Source organism: Eublepharis macularius, chromosome 1, assembly GCF_028583425.1.
Source record: "Eublepharis macularius isolate TG4126 chromosome 1, MPM_Emac_v1.0, whole genome shotgun sequence".
In the NCBI taxonomy this organism is placed as follows: domain Eukaryota; kingdom Metazoa; phylum Chordata; class Lepidosauria; order Squamata; family Eublepharidae; genus Eublepharis; species Eublepharis macularius.
Genome location: NC_072790.1, coordinates 111,343,857 through 111,365,429, shown reverse-complemented (window position 1 = coordinate 111,365,429; position 21,573 = coordinate 111,343,857). Strand labels below are relative to the sequence as shown.

General features: G+C 41.2%; 1 protein-coding gene across 7 annotated transcripts; it reads right to left on the bottom strand.

Annotated features, from left to right (window-relative positions):
- Positions 1-508: 508 nt before the first annotated feature.
- RNF146 (ring finger protein 146) lies at positions 509-21,333 on the bottom strand. Of its 7 annotated transcripts, none has more exons than XM_054980259.1 (6): positions 21,221-21,333; positions 13,852-13,952; positions 11,097-11,221; positions 10,437-10,474; positions 7,739-7,899; positions 509-2,254 (listed from the first exon to the last, which is right to left on the bottom strand). In XM_054980259.1, exon 6 carries the CDS (start codon positions 2,251-2,253, stop codon positions 1,204-1,206), a length of 1,050 nt encoding a protein of 349 aa, XP_054836234.1. In that variant the 5' UTR covers position 2,254; positions 7,739-7,899; positions 10,437-10,474; positions 11,097-11,221; positions 13,852-13,952; positions 21,221-21,333; the 3' UTR covers positions 509-1,203. The 7 variants fall into 7 exon arrangements, with proteins under 7 accessions (XP_054836234.1, XP_054836225.1, XP_054836245.1 ...); XM_054980250.1 differs by having other exon boundaries at positions 11,106-11,221; XM_054980270.1 differs by lacking the exon at positions 11,097-11,221.
- Positions 21,334-21,573: the final 240 nt, after the last annotated feature.

Below are 21,573 nucleotides of genomic sequence, written 5' to 3'. Positions count from 1 at the left end.
TTCCTTATTACACAAATCTATTTTACTCTTAATGTTGTCTAACACACTGCTGAAGTTATTTAGTGCAAGAAAAGGCTGCTTCAAGAGCAACTTCACAAGTCAGCATGTTAAATGGTGTCATATACCATCAATGAATACATACCAATTTTACTTCATCTACAGTGGTTGTGCAATTTGTCATAGGCTGCTTTCTATTTCGCTAGAAGCAAACAGATTGTTATTAGATCAGACATGGCAAGACAAATGGCAGCCATGAATTAGTTTTAAAGTACCACATCAGACCTCTTTTCAAGCAGTCTATTTTCTACATGGCTGTGGTGTCAAAACACTTAGGAGAGTATGCCTATATAGATTTTAATGAATTAAGTGAGTATGCCTATATAGATTTTAATGAATTAAGTTAACTTATGTGAGAAAGGTAGGACCAATCACGCATGAAAAGTAGTCTATTGCCTTCGAAGATTTCTTCTTCAAGGTCACTTGGGCACAGTTCTATGTGGAAACAGTGTTCAGATTGTTGATAAAATGTAGTTTATTAAATTATAAATTTTGTAACAAAAACAAGACAGATCAAGAGACTCAAACTACAGGGACTAGACAGAAGAGCCAATGAAGACACCATGAAGTGCTTACAAGTAAAACTCTGCAACAGAATTTTTACATTTCAGTCAGGAAATGATTGCTCTGTTTTAGTAAAACATCTGAACTTCAGAAGTCACACTTATTTTCTCACATTAAAATTAAGTATCCTGCTCATACCCAGACTCTTACCCATTTTCAGTTTTAATGTTCCTCCCATATATCAATCCATGCAGATAGTAAAGTTACTTAATGCAACAGAGAATGATGACAGCTCCAAGTTTTACAGTGAATATACATTGGTCAAAAAAAGAGGATAGGGTTTTTACTGGGAGGAGGGGAAATATACTACAAAATAAAACATGAAAGACATTTACAAAACTGGGTATTGCTAAGTAGCTGTCCACTGTTAACACCCCCCCAGTTTTTTTTAAACATTGAAAGTCTTCCAGCCAAGACATGTTAAGAGGCTGCCTTTAAAGTTAGAGGCCCAAGTTTGTTTTCCCTCTTCCCCATCTACCCATCCCCAAACACTTTAAAACACACTGTTAGACTGGAGTGCAATGTCAATACAGACAAAATATACAGGTACAAGATGTGAGTTTTCAAAACATGGCTCTAGATTTAAACTTCAGTTACTGTGCACTGTCCATCAGGCCTTCTAGATCTTACACTGGTATTTCCCACCCCATTCCCTGCCACTGGTCTATCCAAGGCTGGCTGATTTGCATTCAGATGTCTCTGCTGAGCAGAGGATTCAGGCAGCTGAAGTTGGGCAGACACATCCTCACTATCGCTGCTAGCATCCGATTCTGTTTCCTCAATGGAGGTGTCAAGAACTGGCACCCTACCAGAAGATGATGATTCATGGTCTTCCTCTCCCTCTCCCCTATGGCTCCTTTCCACCATACTGTCTCCATTTATTTGTAAGTTGGCAAAAGAGTTCTCTAGAATGCTTGCATCAGGTGATGGCGTTGCAGGACTTGTCAGCTGACCATCTAGTGAAGGTAGGGGTCTAACGGAAACAGTTGCTAGAGGCTGCCCAGCAGCAGCCCCTAGAGCTGGTGTGCTGTCTGCACCATCAGCAGAGCTCTCTCTTGCTGGATTGATAGCATTAGAGTCACAGTCCAACCTAAGCCCAGCCACTCCCTTCTTTGGAATATCTATTATGTCCCGTTTTATTTTCCTGCGACGTCCATGCTCATTTCTCCTATACTGAACCATGTTCTCAAGATCTGCCACATACAAGAACCCAGCAATTAACATTTCAGTGCTCTTTTTACCTTTAGAAAAAGCATCTTCCAGCTCCCTACTGGTACGTTCATCATATTGCCACCAGCCATTTCTGCCTTCATAGTACCAAGCATATTCCCCATTGCCTCTACTGGCTGCTTTAAGTTCCTCTGGTGATAATAAGGTTGGTTTATCAAGGAAGTCCTCTGGGATCTCCTGCCGACAGAGTGCACATCGCTTTCCAAGCCAGGAAGCTCCTTTCACACACAGATAGCAGAAGACATGTTTACAAGGCAGACTCACAGGATGGACACACGTTTGCAGACAGATAGCACATTCAGGGACCATAATAGATGGTGCTGAGCTGGAACATGGCTCATTTGTCTTCCTGTTTGTTGGAAGCATGTTGATTGAATGGTCGATTTCACCACAGCCGGCCATCCTAGAAATGATCAAAAGGTTCATATAGTTTTGCACAGCAAAGGGTTACCTAGCTATCTCTAACTCAAAGAAATTAAGATATTTCAGCTGTAAAAAAATTTAGAAGCACAAAAGCAGTCAGGATACAATGGGCTGGAGTTATGTGATTCTCAGTTTTATTCGCACAAACCCTCTTTCTTTAGATACTATAAGCCCGTCATTTATTTTTGACTCTACAATCTACTTTCAGATCTAAACGAAGAAGCATAGCAAACCAGAGTTTTTGCTTTTCTTGTAAAAGGTTTGCAAGCTGAGAAATTATTTTTTGCAATTCTGGTTTACAGGAAAATATAAACCATAATTTGCTGGGGCTGCAAACTTTGTTTTGCTGAAGTTCAAGAACTAATCAATTAGCTTGTAGCATGTGAAGATAGACAGGCCTCAGTGAGGCAGGCTCCTGTCAAACTTGTTTATGAACCAAACAAATGAAATGGATTACTGAGACTGATTGCAGAATATTTATTTACAGAATGAAAAAATGCAGTACAGGTGACAGATGTGAAATGGGATCTCTGGATGCAAATTCCTGCTCAGTTATAAAGCTCACTGGGTAGTGATCAGTATTTTTTAGCAGAACTACCTTGTAGAATCATGGGGAAGAAGATGAAATAACCCAATATATACTGCCAAAAGCTTCTTGAAAGGAAAGGTGTAATGTGAGAAAAAAGGGTTACTAATACTAGAGAAAGAACATAATACTGCATTATAGGACAGTACCTTAACACAAAGGCATAGTTTTCTTCCAGAACTACTTTTTATCTAGACAATGTCACTAGAACCCTAGAAAGTACCACAGACTTTTAGCTGTCCATGAAATCCTCCAATTTTTCTCACAATATACTGCATACTCCAAAAGTTGACCATTGTAACTAAACTACACTTCATAAAGTGAGAATGATATTTTCACACCCAGCAACGAGCTGGCAAAATTTTAGATAACATTTTTCTGGTAAATGGTGGATTTGATTTAAATCACTAGTCATAAGACGTAAATCATGGTTTTCTACATAAAGGCTCATTCTTGCTGGTTGTTATAACCTTAATATTTGCAACCCAGATGAAGGTTTCAATTTTAGAATACTAACTTCTCAGGTTGGTTTTACCGCTATATCAGAAAACTAAAGATTGTTAAGTTATTTACCACTCTAAAAAGATAATTATGAAATCACAGCAAGGTGACTATCTCCAGTTTAATAGGTTACTCGTTCATATTTGGACATTTTTTCTGCTGTACTTCATTGGAAGGAGAAAAGTAATAATTAACCCTTTAAACTTTACTTAACTAAAACAGTAATGTATGTATTTAAAGTATTTGCTTAAACATCCATGTTTGTTAACGACTGTGGTTGAACAAAAATGTTCCCAAGCTGGCTCTCTTTTGTGGTTTGCTGCCATTATAGGTTCTCTCTTCAAGGGAGAGGGTAATATGATAAATCACAGGTTACACTCATAAAGATCTCAAGACTTCTGGAGTATTTTCCTCAAAAAGTTTCACTTTCATTGGTACTTCTTACTCCTCCCTCCTCACATTTAGCTCTTGTGGCCTTAATGAATTAATGGAATTCATTTACAAAAATGTTTAAAATTGCATGGATGTACAGTCTTATACTACCCAATTAAACATTAATCCTTATTTCATAATGACAAACATTTAGGCTATAATGTATCTTAAAGAGAAAACTATCTTTAGATAGGTTTTTCCCTCAAGAAGCATTTTATCAGACAAAATCAGATTTAAACAAAAAATCCATTAAAATTGGTTTTTATCCACCCTGCTAGTAAATGTTTGCTTTGTTAATCTTTTGCCTTTAAGACAGTACTGAGAGTAGATTTATCAAGTTAAATCCAACAGAAGCTTAAAGCAAGTTCAGCTTTACTTTGCAGAGTTCATTGTACAGACAACAGCCCTGTTTTTTTTCGACATAGTTACAGAGCTCAAGTCAGGATCAGGGGTGTGCACTGGGGAAATATTTGGTTTTCCCGCTTTGGAATCGCTTCGGATTCGGGTTATCCGAATAGCTTCAGTATGCTTTGTAATGATTCGGAGCATACCAAAGTGAGCCCCCCACCCCCCTTCCCCCAACCCCACTTACCTTTCCTGAAGGCAGCAGCTGGCTCCTCCACCACCCACGCCACATCCTCTGCCTCCGCAGCGGCCAGTTGGGCAGTGGGGAAGGCTGGAGCAGGCGCCTCTGCTGTCGCCGCGGCAAGCAGAGTGGCAGAGAAGGCCGCAGCAGGCGCCTCCACTGCCCGTGCCGCCACCGCCAGGATGTCCCAGGTAAGTGGGGTGGTGGTGGGAGGAAGCCCTTTAAAAAGGCCGCGAAGCTTCCTGAACCGACCTGAAACGCTTCGGGAAGCTTTGATTCATTATTTCTAAATTGGCGCCATCATACTGGCCCCAATTCGGAAATACTGAATCTTTATGAATCAGGCCCGATGTGGGGTTTTTTTCCAAACCAGAAACCTGAAGCGCACACCCCTAGTCAGGATCTGAGGGGGAAACAAAACTTAAGTGGCATTTCTTAAATTTAAATTAAATAAATAAATTTGTGTTTTATAAGCAGGAGTATCCAACTTGGAATCCTGCACAGTTCTGTGGTAGCAAGTGCCTCCAAAAGGTGCACATAATTTTCATAAAATTGGAATATTGGTTCTGCCCACCCCCCCAATTTGGAGTACAGTGCTATCAACTGGTCCACAGTGACAGTGGAGATGACAGAATCATTCACTTGTTGACACATAGTGAAAAACTATGCCATGATCTAAGCAGCCAGAAACTTAATGTAGATGACTAACTTCATTAAAAATGAACTCTCACCAATATTTACATTTTCTACTCTGTTTCCAGCTAATTACAGTAGGATGTCTGACATGTTACAATATTTGCACTTCAAAATAAGTGTTTCTGTGAATGGGATTTCCTATCATTGAACATGACTTCCTTGTCTGCTGCAGCAGACCAAAATGCACCCCCAAATGCTGCTCCTGGGGAAAAGGGAACATCAGGAACAGCATTTCAGGAGACATATTGGGCTACAGTGGGAAGGGGGAGGTGAGAAGATCACATTCCACAGGAAGAAATCCTTCCAATTTTAATATAAAACCAATAGGTCAGTTTTACTTGGAAAATCCAAACAAATAAGAGTATGGGTTCCCAATCTTTTTGAACTTTTGGACATCTTTGGAATTCTGATAGAGGGTGGTGGACACAATCACAATGGCTGATGTGGGAGGTGGAGCCAAATGCTGAGGGGCAATTTTAAAAATACATTGGGAAAGAAGAGAGAATAAAACCAACACATGGCAACTGCTGCCAAATCAGCATTATTTTAATCTGCAGTATCAATCAGATGTCCAATGGCCTATCAGTATCCATGCTGGACAAGAGCTTCACCTGGCTCCACCCGCTTTCCAGCACTTAATGCAGGTGCCATGCTGTTAACAGGCACCACAGGCACCCCTGAAATAAGAGTAAAAGCTTTGCTATCTAGTATTCATGGAGAATGTGGGCTGCTAGTTAATCAAATGTGCCAGATACTTAAGATTATTGCTCTGCCCTGGCTGCAACCCAGACGAACCTGCAGCACCCAAACTCTATGCCATCGAGAATGCCATGATGACTGCCCACAGTCATGGAACCATCCTATGCAGCAGGCAGAACTGACTCTTGTAAGCTCAAGGCAGGCTGAGAGAAAGGGACACCCGCGGGTGATGTCAGCTGACAGTCCTAGCTGCCAGAAGGCCACCAATGGCCAGAGGCATCAATGGAGCTGGCTGAAGAAGCAAGATGGGGCATGCACTAATCCAAAGATGCAGAGGTTTAGAGACTGAAGGAAAGAAGCTTGTCCTCTGGGCTATGTCAGTTAGCTAAGTATTCTGGATAGTCAAGTGCAAGATTATAGTAATAAAAATCAGATTTTAATTTTGAGCACACACAGTAAGAGAAGAAAATTTAAAACATCACAAAACTGACCAAAGGTAAGTACAACACTGAATTTCTGTTTCGTACACATGACTTTCTGATGCACATCTCCAGGAAAAACAAGCAAGGTTTATCAGCTGATTAGCTAGTCTTGAATGCAATACAACTTTTTGCCAAATTATCCAACATCTGATGTAACAAATTCAATAATCAGTCAAGATCATCCATCTAGTGAGAATCTCCATATTGAAACATACCTCCCTCAAAACTGCACAACATTTACTAGCTTTATAATTCGATATAAAGTGACAAGCTGAGATGTAGGGGAATATTTGCACAGAAGACAGCAGACTTCATTGTCATTAGGGTAGGGGAGCTTCCACAGACTCCACTTCCATACACCAAAGTGAGACAACCCGCTAGTAATCCCAGTAATAAAAATCTAAAAGAGTCCAGTAGCACTTTTAAGACTAACCAACTTTACTGTAGCATAAGCTTTCGAGAATCACAGTTCTCTTCGTCAGATGTGACACGCATCTGATGAAGAGAACTGTGATTCTCGAAAGCTTATGCTACAGTAAAGTTGGTTAGTCTTAAAGGTGCTACTGGACTCCTTTCGATTTTACTACTTCAGAATAACACGGCTAACTCCTCTGGAGTAATAAAAATGTGGACGGACTTTTCAAAAGACAATGATGTTACTGATTTTATTCAATTTTTGTATGCTGCTGCTGCTATGATGACTTAAAGTTTCCTTCTAATACAGGTGAATACATGAAGTTGCTTTTTACTGTCAGACTACTGAGCTATCAATAGTCAGTATGACTGGCAACAGCTCTCCAGATTCTCAGACCCAGTTCTTTCACATCACCTGATCCTTTCAGGGGACTGAACCTGGGAGTTTTGCATGCAAAGCACATATTCTATGACTAAGTCACCTCCCTACCCTAATTAATAAAGTCTTTATCTGCAAATGCAATTAACCATGATTTAATTTAGAGAATTAAATTCCCCATTACCATTTTCACTCTTCCAAAAATGTCCTTCTGCTTAATGTATAACAACAATATAGGCAAATCTTTCTTAAAGTGCTTGTTATTGATCCTGGCTCACAAACTGCCTGATACTTTGATCTTCAGGACTGACACCAATTCAGATGAGAAATGATCTGCTCCTTGGGGAAGGATAGTGCTATTCTGTTTCTCAAGGAAGTGTTCTCCCCCACTGCCCCCTCAGTACTTATTTTGGTTGGTTTGTTCTTCTGTGGTCCATTATGGCCCAAAAGCGGTGATCCTATCTTTACAGCTGACAGAACAATTCAAAGAATATTCCATGGCACAATTATGCAGAGATTTGTTGGATGGAAAAGATAGCCCAAAGTACAGACGTGTGAAAGACAGGACAGCGAGTTCTCTTGCATAAGGGTTTCCCTGTAACACTCATAAGACATGTGTGAAATCCAACTCACTGTACTTGAACTGATACATATACACATAACAGACTACTTCAAAGCAAAAATCTTACCTTCCTTTCTTCTTTATAGCTCCTCTTGACACAAGTTGCAAAATGAAAAGGCCATTGTTAGATGCATCCAATCAGAGCAGAGTGAGCAGGTTCCCACTGATGGCTCATACCTCTCGTGCACTATTTGCTGAAAGCACGTAGTGTCTGAGTTGCACTGGAACCTGAGAAAATAAGGACTATCAAAAAAGTATTGCTCTAACCCTAGAGTAACTCACTGGAAGCAATTTAAGCAATGTACATTCATATAATGGTATTACATTTATAGTAATTCTACTTCCATGGACCTGCTTTTTATGTCCTTTGAAGTGAAAATAATTTTATTTACAAAATTTATACCCCCACCTTTCTGCCCACAACCAAGGTGGCTATTAAATTAAAATGTAGCCTCTGTACTTGTTTCAGTATAGCATATCTGAATGTTTTACCAAAAACAGTTCAGGAGTAGAATTGTAACTCTTAGGAAAGCTGGGAACAAGTCTACTGAAAGGTAATACCATATCATAGATCATGATGGGTAGCCATGTTAATCTGTCTGTAGCAGTAGAAAAAAAGCAAGAGTCCAGTAGCATATATAAGACTAAGAAAATTTCTGGCAGGGTATGCATGAGCTTTTGTGAGTCACAGCTCACTTCTTCAGATACCAGATATACTTAATTATAATTATCAGAGATGATGAAACATGTTGGCTAAGAACAGTGGCATTTTAGAAGAAGACTAATATTCAAATGCCATTTCACCTGGGGCAGTGTCTCCTTGGTTTGGCATTACCTACCAGTTGACTTCACCAATTGAAGAATCTTTGCTTCAAAACACTGGCCAGCTCTGTGCAGCTTTAGTTTTTGAAAACACAGCATGGAATACTGTGCGCCTACTTACTTTTATAACAAAGAAGAATTACATTTAAATTGCTGCAGAAGAGGTTATGTTGAAAGGTACTTTTATTGAACTTGAGCATGTGGTACTGTTGATAGCCAAAGCATATCTATTTAAGTGAAATTTTACTGCATACATTAGTATGCAACTGAGAAGTTAAGAAATAAGATTGGCCTCCAAATGAGATTAACAATAATATATATAATTGAAAAGAACTCTGGGAAGGTTTCTGGTGACCTTCCAATTAAAACTCTTGAATCATGGCCTCCTTACTGAAGTCCCTCCTTTGCTCCACAGATTTTACAAGAGTTTTTTTAGAAGTACCAGACAAGCAGGTGGCAAACAGCTTAAATCAGTGAGTGCCACTTTTACTAAGCTAACAGGGCCATCTCTCTATAAGAGTGTAAAATATTCGGGTAAAATTTTTGGTGTATTCCTTTTACCTCACTCCTTTTCTTTACTTATTCTGCATAAGGCATCCCACAGGCACCTCTAAAACCTCTTTCTTCATTTGTCTACTCTTTGTCTCTGTACCCAAAGTTTACAATGTTGTCTTTGCAACTGCATATTGCCCGTCATTCTGCCCCCTCCCTGCAACCGACAGCACTCCTCCTGATTAGGGATGTGCGCGTCGGGTTTCTGATTCGGGAAAAATACCCAAATCAGACCCAATTTATAAAGATTCGGGATTTCCAAAATGGCCCCAGCATACCAGGGCCGTTTTGGAAACCCTGAATCAAAGATGCCCAAAGCTATTTGTATAACTTCGGGAAGCTTCGGGACAAGGGACTGAAATGTCCCTCTCCATGCAGCAGGAGGGAGAGGAACATTTAAACCACAGATCAGCTGTTTGTTGGGGTTTCCACAAGCAGCTTAGTACTTTGAAGAGAAGTAGGATCTTGGCGCAGCTTGTTGCCGCTGAGATCCTCCTTCCCTTCAAAGTCCCCATCCCTCCTCCAACCGCTTGGAACGGGGGAGACTTTGAAGGGAAGTCCTTCCCTTCAAAGTCTCCTCCATTCCAACCAGCTAGAGGAGGAAGGGAGACTTTGAAGGGAAGGAGCTTCCCGGCGCCGCTTGCAAGCCATGCCGAGATCCTCCTTCCCTTCAAACTCCCCCCTGCCACCTGATAGTTTAAAGGGATCTTTAAAGGGCCAGGTAAGTAGGTTGAAGTGGAGGGGGGTAAGTGGGGAGTTGAGGGGTGGGGGTGGGTGGGGGTCCTGGGGGAAAACCCAGCTCCCTGAATCACTTCAGAATGCTCCGAATCTTTACAGAGCATTCCGAAGCGATTAAAATACCCAAATCCAAAGCGGCTTGCTGCTTCGAGTTTTGGGTGTTTCCGAATGTTCTTTTTGCTTCGGGTAAACCTGAAGCAGGAAACCCAAATATTTTTGGGGTGCACACCCCTACTCCTGATCTGTACTATCAGAAGACTCTTATTTACCAGCTCAGCAACATTCTTACATCACTCACTACCACCCAGCTCTCTCCATGTCCCATCACCCCTCTACACCCTAACACTTCTTATTGCATCTTAGTTATCTTTCAGTCTTTGGTGGGGGGGCTATTTCAACCCCCCCCCAGCTCTTTAACAGCAACAACACTCAAGGTTGTCATTCTCCCAAAAATACATATAGTAAACTGAATCTCAGGTGCTGGTAGCTGTGGTGGTTGGCAGCTGTAGTAAGCTACAAAACCAATATGAACACCATATGTTCATATTGTATGTTCATACTATTTTCTGTTTTCAAACAGGAACAAAGTCCCAAACCAGTGGGCAATCAAGTAGCCAAAAGACAAATAAGTCATTACATATGGAGGAACTTACATGAATTTATTCCAATTTTGACATAGAGTACATTTTTACTGAAAGAAAAAAAGGCATGTAATTAGCTTCAGGAGACACTATCATAGTATACTTATAAGATTATAGTAAGGGAGCTTTTTGACAGCTGCATAGCCTTACTAGCAAATTTAGAAAATGCTTTCAATTAACCTCCACATTTAATCAGTGATACACCACAGTCTAAGGCCATTGATTTGAAGCTTAGACTAGAAAACAGCATAAATTGCACTGTAAAATACTTGCATTAAAGTCTGAGAAAGACCTTAATGCAAGTATTTTTATGTAAAAGTTTGCATTTTACTTATCAATAAACTTTTTCAACTTTCACTTCCTCCCAACACTCACTCTATACACAGTCTTGAAGAATTCAACATGCAACACAATAAAACTAATATACATAGAGATTGAAACCATATTCAGGTTAAGTACCTGAGCTTCATACATAGCTGGGAATAAAGTTTCATCTGAACTCTGAGGAAAACCTTGAATTGGGAGGGGGGAGGAGTTAACAAAGACACTCCATTTTTTATTTTATAACCTGATGCCAAAAGCAAAATAGCATGAAATTTTATTTAAAGATACACTTTAAAATCCTCCTAAATTTATACCCCACAGGAATGTACAAATATTACCTAGACTTACTATGCCTACCTCTGTTTCACTCAGCACCAACCTCTTTCTCCTCACTGAAGTCCTCTAATAAGCACAGAGAGCTTGGGGAAAGGCAGGAATATGGAGCAAGTAAGAAAGAGACTTCTATGGTTTTCCTGAAACACAATTCAAGAGAGGACTAAACTGCATCTTTCTCATAAGCAGATGTATGGATCCCTGTTTACTCGCACTCATTATCTATGTTACTTTTAATCTCACTCTTCCAAGGAACCCATGGAAGTACACATTGTTCTCTTTCTCATTTTGTCCTCACAACAGCCCTGTGAGGAAAGTTAAGACCAATAGAGAGTTACTAGTTCAAGTTCATTCAGAAAACTTTATGGTATACTAAGCATTTGAACCCATGTTGTCTTAATCTAACACACTAACCACTACTTCACCCTGGCACCAATATTAAGGTCATGCAGCATTGTCTGAAGATACTAAAACTTGGGGGAAAGTTTCTGAGGTAGTTTAGAACAATGCTGTGTTACTGGCACAAGATCATCCAGAAAGCTTTATGACATACTGGGGATATGAACCTATGTTATCTTAATCTGACTCACTAACACCAAAGGAAAGGAAAGCAAGCAGTATGATGGAAGTGAGCAATTTATGACCATTTTCAGTCACAATAAAGGCCTGCTCTCTGTGATGGCAACATGGTACTTCACACAAGCATCTCTCTAAGAATTTTCCACTTTGTGTTCTGAATGCTGAGTTTACATTTAGTGAATACTAAGGGATTAAGCTCAAACTACCCTTGTGAGTAGGCGGATCAAAGGAAAGAGACAGCTCCCTCCCCCCTTTCCACCAAGCTGAAGAAGTTGGCATTAGAGCCACTAGTTTGATAACGAAGACAATCCAAAAGATAAGAAGAGTAAGCTGCTGGCACACAAACAATGTGGATATGACCAAACAGTTCTAGTCCTTTCCCTTCTCTACCCAATGAATTTCCACTGTCAGGGTTTAAGGATGGGTGGGAAGACACAGACATGCTTTACAGAACAGTCATGTCTGAGACACACCAAGACAACCTAAGGAGTATGAGAAGAGGTTATCAGCAAGATGGCAAAAGGAAGTTAACCTGAGATGAATTGAGTCTGCAAATTTTAGATTGAGGAAAAAAGGATTGGGTTTCTTTACTTTGTTTATATCCCACTTTTCTCCCCAGCAGAGACCCAAACTGGCCTATATCATTCTTCTCTCCTCCATTTTATTCACAAAACAACCCTGCAAGGTAGGTTAGGCTGAGAGTATGTGACTGGCCCAAGTCTGATGCTCTAACTACTACACCATGTTGACTAGTGTACCTACTAGATTTTCCTATGCGTAGATGCGAGTCTTCTGCTATTCATCTGTATGCTTTTTTTAAACAACGTTTATTAATTACAGAATGGAAACAATAACAATAAACATTAAATAGCAAATACATGAAGTAATATAGTGGTTATACAAGATTGCAGGTTTCGAAGAAAAACATTTAAAACATTTGTTTACTGTAATTTGTAGTTCACACACCACAAAGAAAAATTCACAATATATTGGTATAGATAGTTTAGTTTGTAGTGCTAGACTTTCAATATATCTTGATAAAGATGGTTGGGAGGAAGTGTTGTGGTTTTGTCAATAAAATCTAAGAAAGACCACCATTTTTCGTAATAGTTAGCTGTAGAGGGATTAGCCGATAAATTGTCTGTTATTTTATCTATAATGAGCTGGTCCCACACTCTGGAGTACCAGTGATTCAAGGATGGTTGGGACTGCTTTTTCCAAAAATATGCTATTGATGATTTTGCTATAGCAAGTAGGTTATTAATTAAATCTCGTTGAGGTGTTGGCACGTTTACCCCTTGCCATAGATTTAAAAAAATTAGTTGAGGCACTAAGTGTATGTCATAGTTTGTTATTAATTTAATTTGCTTTAATATCTCCTCCCAGAATGTTTTGATTTTAGGGATCTGTATGCTTTTACTTGTTGTAGCTATTGATTGTTTATATACTTAACGATATTTTTTTCTTTTTTCCCTGAAATTAAGAGTTACTTGGCCTTGGTAAATGTACAAGCCTGATCTAATCAGATCTTGGAAGCTAAGCAGGGTTGGCCTGGGTTAGTAAATGGATAGGAGGCCTCCAAGGAAGACCAGGGTTTCAATGCAAAGGCAGGCAATTGGAAAACACCTCAGTTAGTCTCTTGCCTTGAAAACCCCAGTAGGGGTTGCCGTAAATCAGCTTCGACTTGATGGCACTTTTCACCACCACCAAACCATGGATAAAGCCTTATGTTGTGGCTCACAGTTATCAAAGTATAAGCAGCAGGGACAATCTGCCTAGTTGGGAATCCCTGAAAAGTGAGATTTCCAAATTTTTCCCCAAACTTAGAATTCTGATTTCTGTACAAGAGAATCTGACTATAGGCCACAATGTGGCTTGCTGGGGGCAGCGAAGAATAAACCCTATTTGTGAAAGGGAATAAACATGGTAAAGCTGGAGTAGTGTTCTCCACTTTAGGGTCTAGCAGCTTGAGATCAGGGCAAACTAGTTAAATCATTCCCCATCATAAAAATAAGGGTCTGCAGAAGCTTTAAGACAGGACATTTATCCACTGGGGTGGGGACTGAAGAGCAACAGAAGGGATTAGGGAAGAACTAATAGGAACAGATTATTGGTAAAAGCCAAGATCACAGCAAAGTCAGGTCATTTATGGAGGTCCTGAACCAATAGCTGGAGAAGTGCTGATTCTTACCTTTAAGGTCCTAAATACTTTGGGGTGCCTGAACTGCCTCCTCCCATGCTGTCCACTCTGCCAGTTAAGATCCTCATTCACAGCTCCTTTTCATTCCCCACCTGCAGAGAGGAGGTAGGTAGCAACCAGAGACAGTTCTTTTTCCAGTGGTGGCACTTCACTTATGGAAAGCCCTTGCCCCATAGCTACTGTACTGGGTTTGATCCAGCAACCTGCTCACTCAAGAAATGTGGATTTTCAGTGCTGTCCCCTTCCCCCCACCAGCCTTTTATAAAGGAAGTGCAACTTAAAAGGTGAAATGGCAGTATGGACTTGACTCCTTTTTCAAATATATATATATTTACATGATCACAGGCCATGCATCCCAATCCAGAAGATACATGTACATTAACAGTTTGTGTGCACGTATCAGAATGTGCATGCATAGTACTGACCTTTTTTGTCTTTCCTGCATAGTTTTGATGAAATGCAGTTTAATACGCATCCAAACCCACACTAAAATATAGGTGGGAATATACATCTGAATGCACATCTGAACATGCTTTTTGCTGAAGTCAAAGCAATGCAGACAGATAGCATCTGTACTTAGAAGCTTATTTGGGTGGGGGTATCTTTTTCCTTAGATGAGGGTAGATAAGTGCACTTACAGTGAAATCCTCAGCAGAGCACTGATTTCAATGGGTTTAGACTGGAGTAACTGCTTAGGATTTAAGTTTGTGAATTTACAACAGAGCAACTTAACTGATTTTCTTTTCAAACTGCTACTGTCTGATATTTTTGAGTAATATCATATGTTACTTGAGTAAACTCTGGCTATTTTTAAAGACATTTCTAGGCAACTTTTAAGCCTCAGCTTTGAGGAGCCTCGGTGGGGGTGGGTGGTTATATTTGTATTTGCTAATAATGGTGGTTGTTTTTAAAATTATTAGCAGCCTGGAATACTTCATAAAGACAATAGGTGAATCTTTCAAAAAGAAAAAAAGTATTTTTAAAACAAAATTCATCTGTTCATATTACATGGGTATTTCTTTATGCCTTTCCATGTTTACAGCTAGAAATCCAACGTCAAATTGAAAAGTTTTTAAAAAACTTTTGCACTTTAACTTTGAATACTAACTGAAACATCTTCAACTGAAAGAACTCATTAAAAGCTTCTATTTAAATCAAATGTAGTTTAATTAATTTAATACTTAGAGGACTCAAGGTGACATTCCCACTCATTTCGACTGAAATAGTTTTCAGATTCAGAATGTCTGATTCTGAACACATCCTGGATGCAGCAGCATCTTTTATGCTCTGATGGGTGCCTGTGGAAAGTGGCTGGTTCTATTTGTGCCATCTTTGTGTCACCATTTACCAAGAATCTTTCATGTGCTGTACAGATATTTTTAACAGTCCCTAGACTTCTCTATGTGTAAAATGCTGTCGAGTCTCAGTTGACTTATAGCAACCTCAAAGGGGTTTCAAGGCAAGAGAAGATCAGAGGTGGTTAACCACTGCCTGTCTCTACGTACCAACCCTGAACCTGAGCCTTTCAGGTCAAGGTATTATTGTTCAGTGTTATCATTTTATTTGAACTGCTTTTCGATCAAATATGAATACATCTTAATGAAAAATAAAAATCTGTCCATTTCTGGTGACAAATTTTGAAAGTTAAGGGGTGGGGGAGGACATGCAGATAAAATAATGTAACCTAAAAAGAATCAACTACAACGATGTATTGTCGAAGGCTTTCACGGCTGGAGAACGATGGTTGTTGTGGGTTTTCCAGGCTGTATTGCCGTGGTCTTGGCATTGTAGTTCCTGACGTTTCGCCAGCAGCTGTGGCTGGCATCTTCAGAGGTGTAGCACCAAAAGACAGAGATCTCTCAGTGTCACAGGCAGACTGACACTGAGAGATCTCTGTCTTTTGGTGCTACACCTCTGAAGATGCCAGCCACAGCTGCTGGCGAAACGTCAGGAACTACAATGCCAAGACCACGGCAATACAGCCCGGAAAACCCACAACAACAATCAACTACAACGTTTTTAATCATGCTGCTGGCATAAGTTACCCTATTTGCTGCTCTTCAGATATAAATTGCATTTACTGCCTATTCCTAATAGTCTTTTTAGATTCAGCACAGAGGCAATCTCATATGTTCATTTATCAAAAGCCATGCCACAAGCTTATTTTCATCTCCTACTTATGCCAGAGAAACTCCATGAAAAAATCCCAAGGCCCAACCTGCAAAGAACAGCAGAGGCTCTTTCACTAGGATACTTAGTTACAAATTCTGAGTTGTGATCAATTAATCACTACTATATAGTTGTCTTTCTATCCTTTTACCTCGCAATATATAAATCTAAGTTAAAGATGAAACTTTGAAAAAAAAACTGGGAAGAAAAAACAAAGTGGCTTTTAAAGTCAGAGCCATATTATGCTCATCCCAATATTATTTTTAAAAGGATTACTGCACAGACAAGCAAGGCCATCAAGCGTGCCTCAGGCTCATTCAGCCTATGCTAAGAAACAAATATGGTCCTTTTATTTTCACTAGGATTCCACACAGTTTGGATCATGGCACAACTGCTGCAATCAACAATCACTCTCAAACAGGAGATAATACATTCATCTTATGAAAGATCAATAATCTGCTCATCAAACAGTCTAGGATGAAAGAGAGGCTCTTGTGCAGTGAGCAGGCAAGGCATACAGAAACACAGAGCCAGAAGGGACACAAGTCCAACCCTCTGCACAATGTAGAAAATGCACAGCTACCTCCCCCTCCCCACACTCTCCCAGTGACCACTTCTCTATATCTAGAGGAAGGCAAAAAACCTCCAGGATTCCCAGCCAATATGACCATGAGGAAAATTCCTTCCTGACACCAGAATGATGATAAGCGTTACTCTAGACATATAAGAAAGGGCCATGAGAGCCAGTTACCAGTTCATCCCTTCCTGCCCTCCCTCTCATGATCTGCCTAAATTCATACTGGGTCATAGAATCAGCATTGCCTGTCATATGGCCATTTAGCCTTTTCTTAAAAACTTCCAAAGGAGAAACCACCACCTCCTGAGGAAGCCTGTTCCACTGATGAACAGCTTTAACTGTCAGGAAGTTCTTTCTAATGTTTAAGCTGAAAATTCTTTTGATTTTATTTTAACACGTTGGTTCTGGTCTGAACCTCTGGGGCAACAGAAAACAACTCTGCTTCATCCTTTATGTGACAGCCCTTCAAATATTTGAAGAGGGCTATCATATCACCTCTCAGTCATCTCTTCTCCGTAAACATATCCAACTGCTTCAACCTTTCCCCATAGGATTTGGTCTCCAGATCCCTCACCATCTTTGTTGCCTTCCTTTTGAAATATTTCAGCTTGTCAACATCCTGCTTAAACTGCAGTGCCCAAAACTGAACACAGTACTGCAAGTGAGGTCTAAAAAGAGCAAAGTGATAACATCATTTTGCATGATTTACACTATCCTTCTCTTGGTGCAGCCCCAAATCACATTTGCCTTTTTACCTACCACATCACACTGCTGACTCATGTTCAGCGTATGATCCCATAAGACTCCTGGATCCTTTTCGTATGTATTACTTTCAAGGTAAGTCTCTCCCCTCCTATAATTATGCTTTTCATTCTCCTACCTAAATGCAGAGCTTTACATTAATCTCTGGTGAAATTCATTTTGTTAAGTTTTAGCCCAGTTTTCCAGCTTGTCAACATCATCCTGAATCTTGATTCTGTCTTCTACTGTTACTTGCTACCCCTCTCAATTAGTATCATCTGCAAATTCAATCCTTCCTTTAATAAGCATCCCTTCTGCTCCTTCGTCCAAGTCATTCCTGAGGCACTTCACTTGTCACTCCTCTCCAAGAAGATGAGAAACAATTTACAAGCACTGTTTGGGTGCCTTTGGTCAACGAGTTACAAATCCAGCTAACAGCAGTATGATCCAAACCATATTTTACCAACTTGTCAACAAGAATATTATGAGGAACCTTATCAAAAGCCTTACTGAAATCAAGATAAACTATGTCCACAGCATTCCCCAATCCAACAAGGTAGTAATGCTCTAAAAAAAGGAGATAAGGTTAGTCTGACAAGTGTTGTTCTTCAGGAACCTATGCCGGCTCTTAGTAAGCACAACTTTCTTTTCTAAATGCTCAAGGATTTGACTGATGATTTGTTCTAAAAGCTTTCCAGGTATGGGCATCCAGCTAACAAGTCAGCAGTTACCTGTAAGATCCTCCTTTTCCCCCTTCATGAAGATGGGGGACAACATTTGTCCATCTCCAATCTTCTGGCACCATACCTGTTCTCCAAGAATTCTCAATGATAGGCAGAGGCTCTACATCTACATCAGCAAGTTCCTTTAGTACACTAGGGTGCAATTCATCTGGCCCTGAGAACAATTTCATTTAAAGAAGCTAGGTGTTTACATACCACCCCTATGCCTATCCTAGGCTGCAATCCTTCCTTTGTCATGTGTTCTCTTTTTGCCAGGTTGAACAGTTTCCCTTATAAGAGGCGGCCAAGGCAAAGTAGTAATTAAGCTATTATGCCCTCTTTATCATCTGTTAAAATTTCACTTTCTTCTCCCTGCAATGGACTTACCACTTTCTTATTCTTTTTCTTGCTCTGAACATAACCAAAGAACCCTTTTTTTGTTGTGTTTAGCATCTCTCAATAGCCTAAGCCTAAGCTACAAACACTGGTTATTTGTTTATATTCATCCTTGGTTACATGAGCCCTCCCTTCCATTTCCTAAATGGGTCATTAAAAAATCTCAGATCATTAGAAAGCTGTTCATGGAGCCACCCTAGCTTCTTTAGGCTCCTCCCATTTCCCCTTCTCTCTAGAATCATTTTTGATTGTGCCTTCAATATCTCACTTTTATGAAACTCCCACATATATTGAACTCCCTTCTCCTTGAATATTTCTGATCATGAAATCCTACACACCATAACTTTGAGCCTGTTAAAATTAGCTCTTCTAAAATCCAATCTATACGTCTGACTATGTTCTGCTTTTCCCTTCCTCAAGCTCTTAAATTCCAAAATTACATGGTCACTACTACCCAGAGTGCCCACTACTTTCATCTCATCTACCAGTTCTTCTCTGTTAGTGAGAACAGGTCGGAGATAGCAGACCCCCTTGTTTACTTCTCCACCTTCTGGAATAGGAAGGTGTCAGCAAATCAAGTGAATAATTTATCAGACCTTAATTTTTTAGCAGAGTTTCACTGCGACAGATATCTGGATAACTGAACTCTCCCATGTCTCTTTGAAAATATTGTAATCTGGTCTAGGAGTGTATCATCCCAGTCCTTTATCTGGCTTGGTGGTCTATAGCAGACCCTCACCATCATATCACTATTTCTTAGTCTCTTTATTTTTACCAGAGGTTCTCAACCGACCTTCCATGCTCATATTCATGTATTTTCTCACAAATATATACATCCTTGACATATAATGGGGGGTGACATACAGTATCTTAATCAGCTGGGCCATGTTATGCAGTCACTCCACGGGCTACCTAGTTACCGTGCTCAGTTCTAGGTCTTGGTTATCACATACAAAGCTCTTCATAGCCTTGGTCCAGCATGCCTATGGGACCGCCTCCCTCCCTATGTTCCTCCATGGCAACTTTGCTGATCTGAACAAGGTCTCTTGCAGGTGCCATCCTGCACATGGGTGAATCAACAGCAGCCTGTACTCAGTCCTTCTCTGTGGTGGCCCCTAGCCTGTGGAATGGCCTGCCTGAGGAGGTCAGGAGAGCCCCCACTCTCCTAGCTTTCCGCAAACTATGCAAAACCTAATTATTCAAAAAGGCTTCTGTATTGTAGGGAGGGGATCTCAGATGCTTCACTAATGAGTTAGGGACCATAGATTTCACCATTATGTTACCTTATGTACTATTTGCTGTTTTAAATATGTGCTCCTATGAGCTATCTGTGCTCCATATTGTCTAGAATTGCTTATGTTCTGTTTCAGCATTTCTTCAACTCTGTATTGGATTCTTGCTAATGCTCTGTCTTTGTAAGCTCCTGTTTATTTATCCTATGACACTGTTTATGGAAACTGCCCTTAATATTGACTGTACTAATCTCACACTGTGTAATGTGCTTTGAGTCTCAATGAGAAAGGTGGACTATAAATGATATAAAATAAAAATAAATGTATAGCCTCAATGGGAATATGTTCCCAGTTGCTTATCTAAAACAAGTAATTTACTCAAATGACTCTGAAAGTTAAATTTCATGCTTTTGACTCCTGAACCTCTGGTTCCATAGACTGTGGCTATACTGCACAAACCAAAGTGGGGTGGGGGGAACAGTGGCTTCTCAAAATTACAGATATTTTGGACTATTCTTCAGACTCCACTGCTGATTGCAGGGCATTTGGCAGCAGAAAACAGTTATGACAGACACATGACAAAAGTCCTCCACATAGCAAATACAATAGTTACTGTTTGACTTTTAAATTATTTTAAAATACCTTGCTATCGAATTATTTAAAGCCATTCAGAGCATGCCCCTTGAATTATGCCAAGGCATAACAATCCATTTGATTGTTCAATTTAAAAAAAAAGGGGGGGAGGCTAATTCATCCAGACTTAAAGGATTTTTGCATACATGGTTAGCTTACCATTTGAGAGAAAAGTAAAATGATACCGTTTTGTTAAATCGCACCTAATACTAAAAACCCTGAAAGCAAGCTTTCCAATTAAAACTGTAAAAAGGAATAGACCTAAGCAAACTCGCCATCTCACATCAGTATTGTTACTAAGGGGGATTAGCACAGCTACTACAGCGACAGTTTTTCTCCGAGTCGCAGCCAAGGGGCAGGCGCCTGCTCATTTTAGATTTCCCCCTTCTCCAGAGAAGTAAAGGGCGGGCGGCAGAAGGGGGAACCTCGTGACAGTAAAGGTGGTCCCAGTGGGATACAAGCAGAAACCCCACGCTCGCCTCCCGACAGCGCGGGGGGGGGGGCGGAGGAGGGGGAGGAAAGGGGAGCGGCGCCGCGAGGCCAGCGCGCGCAAAACGGTCTTGCCCGACTACACAGGCGGCCGGGAGAGGGGGGGGGGCGCTGAGGCCCTTCAGCTCGTCCTCTCCGCAGACGACGACATGAGGCCTTTGTTTAGGGTCTGCCGTTGTCCGGAAGAACAGAGGCGTGGGGCGTGGGCTGAGCGGAGGACAAAAAGACAAGAGGGCGGCGATCTCGAAGCAGGAGGGCGGGCGAAGAAGGCCAGCGCCACCGCCTTCCTAGCGCTGGCCGACCGGGGGGAGGGGAGGAAGACCCCCGTCCGCAAAAGCCCGGCTTCGGGACGAAGAAAGACCGCGGGCGGCGTCACACAGTTCCTTATTTCCCGCGCTCACCTGCCGCCTCGGGCTCGTCTCGCCGCCCGGTCCCTCAGCGAACGTTACAACCGAGGAGCCGCCGTCGCCCGCCGCCTGCCCTGCCCGGCGGTTGCGCTCTGCCGCCCCCTCCCTCCGAGCTCAGGAGCCAGGCCTGATGACGCCACGACGCCGCGAGGGGCGGGCGGGGGGCGGAGCCTGGTGCCCAGGACTGGCGGGGGCCGCGGCGCCTCCTTTGCGGCAGCCGCGGGTGTTGCGCAGGTCGCAGCGGGGCGGCCTTATCTGCGCGTCCGGGGCCTGCTTGAGTGGGGAGTTCTGCGAGTCAAGGGGCTCGAGGCTTGGTTCCCGGCCCCGCTGGATAAAGACTGCGGCTG